The sequence below is a fragment of the Octopus bimaculoides genome, chromosome 19 (genome assembly GCF_001194135.2).
Source record: "Octopus bimaculoides isolate UCB-OBI-ISO-001 chromosome 19, ASM119413v2, whole genome shotgun sequence".
Classification (NCBI taxonomy): Eukaryota; Metazoa; Mollusca; class Cephalopoda; order Octopoda; family Octopodidae; genus Octopus; species Octopus bimaculoides.
This window is the reverse complement of record NC_068999.1, coordinates 24,236,327-24,243,826: the sequence shown is the minus strand read 5'-3', so window position 1 is coordinate 24,243,826 and position 7,500 is coordinate 24,236,327. Positions and strand designations below refer to the sequence as shown.

Below are 7,500 nucleotides of genomic sequence, written 5' to 3'. Positions count from 1 at the left end.
GGAATTTTTTAGTATGTAGTAGTACTTAGAGGAAGATTAAGCTGTGATTTCTTTTCAGTCAAGAAGCTATGCATAGGTTTCTTGCCTTAAAACCAAACTAAATCACAAGTGTGTACCTGAAATACATAGGACTCGAAGGAATCAAAGCACTCACCAACTTCACAACTACTTGTATCAATATCATCAAATTTGCAGAATCTGGAAGCTGGGGAAAATGATGATTATAACAGCTGTAGTGATTCATGCTGTGTTTAAGAACCATACTCAAGCTCTCCAAGCTGCAGTCAAGTCAATTGTAACTACAAAGGTTGCTTATAGCAACTAGTAAAAACATTGAATCTCTACAACACTGTATGTATACTTTAGTAAAAGCTACAATTTCGTTTTAGAAATGCTTGTTTTTCTTTTTAAATAAAAAGATTTGTTTTTTGCAAAATATTCTGATCAATCACAAGATTACATGTGTCATACCTGCCTCTGAATCAATCTCACCAGAAAACCCATCCCTTTTATTGGTGGCATATTCTCAGTTATCAGTAAAACAAGTGAAAACACCATCCTATTACTATTGTTAAGTATTTTCCATATAATCAGCCACCAGCTTTACCAAATCTAGTAGCAGCATGGATGGCAAGCTGGACACAACTGGAAATACACCAGCAACAGCTGTTCCAACAGCAGTAATAGCCTTGGTCATATGCAACTGGTTAACCAGAGTGAAAATATAATTTTCTCTTTGCACAAAATAATTTGTATAAGTTTGTTATCCGTGCTATTCAACAAGGTAGTATCATTGTAAACTGCTAAAGGCAAAGAAGAGAGCAAATTATAGAAGTATCAAATTACTGGATCAGGTTATGAAGGAGAGAGAGAGGCAGAGAGAGAGAGGCAGAGAGAGAGGGGCAGAGAGAGAGAGAGAGAGGAGAAAGAGAGAGCGTGGGAGAGAGAGAGAAAGAGAGTCGTAGCAAAACTGATTCATAACAGAGTAGACTTAAATGAGATGAAGTTTGTTTTCATGACTAGATGAGGTACTATTGATACAATCTTCATAATGAGGCAGCAGTAGAAATACTTGGCTAGCATTCATTGACTTGGAGAAAGCATTTGAGAGGATATTATGTTCAGTAATTTGGTGGTCACTAAGCAAAGAAGGTGTAAATGAGAGGCTTGTGAGTGTTGCACAAGCTATTTGCAAAGATGCATTAAGTAAGGTCAGAGTCAACAATAATTTCCGTGAGGAATTTAGCCTGAGGGTAGAGTCCATCAAGGCTCAGTCCCCTTCTGTTCATTATAATCCTGCAGACTATCACAGAAGAGTTTAAGAATGGTTATCCATGGCAACTTCTATATGCTGATGATCTAGTTTTTATAGCTGAATCTAAAATGGAATTACAGAGAAAATTCCAGGCAACGACTAAACCTAGAACCAAGAAGTCTTAAGATAAACTTAGTAAAACTGAAAATGAAAAGTAAGTAGAAAAGAAGACAGAACCCTTGTATCTTCAGGAAAATGGCCACATCTGATATGTAGAAAAGGAGTAGATATAAACTCCATGCGTCTAATGTAAACTATGGACACACAAGAGATGTGGAACCAAGTAGACAATTACAGAAGGAAAGTTTCGTATGTGACAGATGCACTGGAGTAGTACATACTATGAGCACACTGGAAATAGATTCTCTTAAATGGCTCTGGATGGCTCACTCGTGATTGATAGCTTTTGTCACCTAGGATATGTAATTAGCAGGAATGTACAGGGTGTCCACAAAGTCTTGGTACATAGAGTAAATAAAATCATAACATAAACAATTAAATATAAGAAATAATAATTTCTTAAAGTATGTGTTAATCCCATGTACCCAGACTTTGTGGACACCCTGTATAATAGCTGCATGCTCTGAATGTATAATAGCTAGGTTAGAAAAAGTTCAGGGAGCTACTACTTTACAGTGAAGAGCATACTGTTTGATGCTTGTATTAGAACTGCAATACTGAACGGTAGTGAGACACATGCCTTGAACGCAGAGAACTTGAGAAGATTGAAAAGAAATGAAGCAAACATGCTCCACTGGATGTACAATATAAGTGTTCATGAATGGCAGTATAAATGTTCTGGGAAGAAAACTGGGCATAAGAGGAATCAGATATAGTTTGCAAGAAAGATGGAAGAGTTGACGTGGATGTGTGACGTGAACGACAAGCACAGTACAGCTGTATAAAAATGTGCTGCTCATTTAATGTGGATGAAACTTGAGAGAGAGAGAGAGAGAAGACATGGGATGAAGTGGTGAAGGCTGTTCTAGGAACCTCAAACCTCATGGAGGAGATGATAAAGGAACATGATGACTGGCAACATGTGATGCACAATAAAACCCACCCAATTTGGTGTAAATGAGTTTCTGGAAGTGCTGTGTATGTGTGTGCACAAGTGGATCCTTCACCTAATTTCCTTCTCAAGAAACCCCTACCACCCATTGTCTCTGTAACTTCAGCTTTTCTTTGATACCACTTATCTTCCTCACTATCTTGAACTGTTTCATTTGATGTCCATCATTCATTCTTAATACCGTCATTTTACACTAATCATCTCCTAACCCACCAAATTATTTCTCCTTCTCTACATCACACCATACATTTCTCACTTGTTCTATGCAGTATGCCTGCTTCTCTCCCTCTCTCCACATTCTTGCAACCTATCCAACCATTCATCACCTCTCTTCCTCTCTCATCCTTCCCTTGAGTACTATTCTGCTGCTCTTCATCACCCTATTTTTCTGCACAGACAGTCATCTTCTACACTCCTCTACCTCCCCAAATTCATATATAACATTAGTTACCCCACCCCTTATCTATCACTCACTACATCCATCCATCCCTCAACCCTACCTAGTCTCTACAGTTGTCACCTACTTTTCCCTACTTATCAAACAACACTTGTTCTTCATTCATTATATTCACCCCATCACCCATTCCTCATCTCTCACTCTTTTGCACAATTTTGCAAACTCTGCACATCCACAATCCTAGTTTTTCTGTTCACATTCACTTTTACTCACCTTGTACCTTGAGGGTCCACTCAGATACCTCATCACCACTATTTTTATCTATTTCCAGATCCACCCAATCACTCTTAAAACATGAGTAGCCATGTAGCTCCTCTACAGAAAGAAACCTGTTCTGCTCTGGCCTCTTCTCAGATACTTTGACTCATCATCTTCTAGAGTAAAGCCATTCCCTTCAGAACCTTCAGAGATCATAATTTTAGAAGTTGCATGGTAACTGGTTGCTGGTGGCATGAAAAAAAAACGCACATAATACAAGCAGTAAAGTGGTTGGTAACTAGGGAGGGTATCCAACTGTAGAAACCATGCTAAAGTAGACACTTGAGAATGATGCAGTCTTTGGATCTTCAGATCCTGTCAAATCATCAAACCCTAGCCAGCATGGAACATGGACATTAAATGATGATGATGATGATGATGATGATGATGATGATGATGATGATGGTGACTGGGATGACAACATAAACAAAAAAAATAGTTATTTCTTCTTTCAGTGACCTCTGTATTATTTCTTTCAGGTTAAAACAATTCAGATTTTCTAAGAGTATAAATTTTTTCTCTCCCTTTTTGAAGTTAATTGATCAGATCTTTTGCAACTCTATTAATATTGACTACATCTAATTATTGTTGACTTTCAATGTACATATAACAATCCTGTTTCCTATGTGGTTTTGTATAGAATAGAACTATATATCCTTTAAATATTGAATTTGGAGTCAACTCACTACACTGAAGAAACATCCAACTATTGTTATGAACCCAACAAAAACTCAAGTGAAGTCAAATCATAGACATTTAACATTCTCCTCTACACACCCTTAAAAATCTAGACAGGTTAATCTTTACCATCACAAACTCCCACATCACTCTCTCTCTCTCTGTAAAGGAACATAGACTGAGACCAAATACACTCAACCACTACATTGCTTACATATCTAACACAAAAGAACACAAATACACTATTCTGACAATTATTAACATCAGCAAAACTTTCAATTCTGTTCCCCACTATCCACTTATACAAAATGTGTCAATACCACTTTAAGGCAGAAACAAAAACACTGTTAGTAAACTGCTTTCAGACCACCATGCATATGTAGTGTACTTCCAAACCCTTTAATTTCTCAAATTGAGTAACACAGGGATCCACTCTCTCACTCAACTTTTTTCTCAACCAATACATCTACAGCCTTCCCATACCTTCATAAAACATACTGAAAACCTCATACACAGATGATACCATTCTCCCACTATTCTTCAAATACTGCTGCACAGTTACTTCAAACCTTATTTAAAACACATAGAATCCTGGCTCCATAGCAGCAGACTTTGAATTGTACCTCCTGCATCTACCACATTTACTATTTCTTCTCTTATCAGCAACACCAGGGAACATCAAATTCAACCAAGCATCATTCTCATAAACATACCACACATGCAGAACACAAAAATACATACCAGGCCTTTTGCCCAATTCTTTACATAGACACACAACTTCTTTACATAGTCACAATACACATAGATGACAAAGTTAAGAAAGCAATACAACATACTTTACAAGTACTACATTTGGCTAACAGAAAGCAATAACAATGGTGTATGTATCACTCTCTTTATGTTCCACATCCTTCTTTCTTTTCTGTGTATGTTTTAATTGATTTTGGTGGGCCAGGAGAGGGATTGTATACAAAACTTTAAGTGAAAAATAATCTTTCATCATCAACTTTTTCAGCATGCTCTGATTTTGTCATTCACAAACATATTTTAACACAAATCTCAAAATATGGTTTGTGGAACCATATATTGACATTAAATATTAAATAGAACAAATATTTTTTATAGAGATATTTATTCATAAAAACATTATACAACTTAATATTTTGAAAATGGAACTCTGAATATTTTTCATAGAACCCAGGGTTCCTCTTTAAGAAACCTGGCTCTTTCTTTCACAGAAAATAGGTAATACTTGGTTATTACCAATTGGATGTCATATTTATAAAAGTAGAACAGATTTGAGGTACTCACTTCTTTACTATTGAGAATATGAAAATCTTCAAATCTATTCAACAACAATAATTTTGAAACATGGTATAAATTTTTTTGTGATGAAAGGATCAAATTGATTTGACCTCAGAATATAAATGATATGAACTAATTTATTGTTGACCACATTTAAACTCAAAATACAAGGGGATGAAACTTAATTTTATGTTTTAACACTGCTGTCAATTAGTCACCTCTGACATCAAAAGTTAAATAACATCACTGTAATCATCATCATCATCATCATCATAGTTTAACGTCCGCTTTCCATGCTAGCATGGGTTGGACGATTTGACTGAGGACTGGCAAACCAGATGGCTGCACCAAGCTCTAATCTGATCTGACAGAGTTTCTACAGCTGGATGCCCTTCTTAACGCCAACCACTCCGAGGGTGTAGTGGGTGCTTTTACATGCCACCGGCACAAGGGCCAGTCAGGTGGTACTGGCAACGGCCACACTCAAATAGTGTTTTTTATGTGCCACCTGCACAGGAGCCAATCCAGGGGCACTGGCAACAACCTCGCTCAAATGTTTTTTCACGTGCCAGTAAGGCAACACTGGTAACTATCACGCTCAAATGGTGCTATTTACATGCCATTGGCACAGAACACAATATCAAAATTAGCCAATGATGGAAACTCTACCGCTAAGTAAATGATATAAAATATCGTCTTTGAGCATTTAATATCACTTAAAGGATAAGAATCTCAAGATTCTTACTGATACTTACCATTCAAACTTTTCAGTTTCTGTTGCTCGAACCACATTCATATATAAATTGAAAGTTATACAGCTCACCCATAACAATACTGTCCAGTCTGTAGTAAAATAGAATAAGATAATTGAATGAATGATAAATAATATGAAGTGAAAGAAGAAAAATAGCTGTTTTGGGAATTATAATGGTCTTTTATTCCCTAACTGATGCTGACTAAATACTAATTCCTTGTATCTAATTATATTTAAAATGCTTTTCAATACAATATATATTTTATATTCATAATTTAAGAGTGTCATAGAGAAATTAGATATAATCTAAAAATCATTTGATAACTAAGACCCTTTCCAATTTGTTCAATGTCAAAAAACGTGTGTGTGTGTGTGTTTATACATATAAACAGACATGGCTGTGTAGTAAGAGGTTTGCTTCCAAACCACATGATTCCAGGCTCAGTTTCATTATATGGCACCTTGGGTGAGTGTCTTCTACTATAGCCCCAGACTGATCAAAGCCTTGTGAGTGGATTTGGTAGATGGATAAAGGGGTGCCAATCACTTAATGCAGACTGAACTTGCAGAAGACGAAAAATGAAGGAAACCTAAGATAAGTGGTGAAGGTTGAAAGGACTAGGGTAACAGGCAATATATAGTTTCCAAAAATACCTGCCCAACTTGGCAAAACTAATTTCTCGAAGTCCTGTATGCATGCATAAATATATGCACAACCAGGCCCTTTGCCAAATTTCCCCCACAAAGCACTGCAGCTTTTCATTCATGCTACTTATTTTTCTCACTACTCAAAACTATTTCACTAGATATCTATTCCTCATTTTTTAATACTGTCCTCTCCACCCACATTTTACATTGATCACCCTCCTGAGCTACCTAATTATCACCCCTTCTCCATCACCATACATCTCTCAATCTCCCATGCACTACACCTACCTCTTCCCCTATCCTTGCATACTATCCATTTCTTTCTCTCCTTTTCTTCCTAATATTTTCCTGTTGATTGTATCATCACCACTGTTCTGCTACTCTTCATCCCCAATGCCGTCGGTCACTACCCACCCATTATCCACCATTTACTACATCCATCCCTCAATTAAGCTCTACCTACTTTTTCCTCCTTCCCTACTTATCAACCATTCAATACTTGTTCTTCACTCACTATTTTCACTGCCTTACCCGATCCCCATCTCCCACTTTCATATACACTCTAGTGACCACCACCCACAATCCCAATTTTTCTGCCTCCATTCATTTCTATTCACCTCTTACCTTGTGGAGGTGTGTAGCTTAGTGGTTAGGGGTATTGGATTCATGATCATAAGATTGTGGTTTTGAATCTTTGACTGGGCGACTCATTGTGTTCTTGAGCAAAACACTTCATTTCATGTTACTCCAGTCTACTCAGCTGGCAAAAATGAGTAACTCTGAAATGGACTGGCATCCTGTCCAGGGGAGGAATATATATATATATATATATATATATACACCCCCTGAACTGGCTCTTGTGCGGGGCCGTCATAGGATTCTCGAGCGAGATCGTTGCCGGTGCCCCCGGACTGGCTCATGTGCGGGTGACACATGAAATTTTTCGAGCGAGATTGTTGCCAGTGCCCCTGGACTGGCTCATGTGCGGGTGACACATGAAATGCACCATTTTG

General features: G+C 37.4%; 1 protein-coding gene across 1 annotated transcript in view; it reads right to left on the bottom strand.

Moving 5' to 3' along the window:
* LOC106884106 (cyclic AMP receptor-like protein A) overlaps positions 1–7,500 on the bottom strand; it is a 267,251-nt gene that overhangs the window by 80,242 nt on the left and 179,509 nt on the right. The window contains exon 6 of the mRNA XM_052974900.1: positions 5,841–5,928. Within this exon, the coding sequence (XP_052830860.1) occupies positions 5,841–5,928 (88 nt within the window). The remainder of the gene's footprint in view (positions 1–5,840; positions 5,929–7,500) is intronic.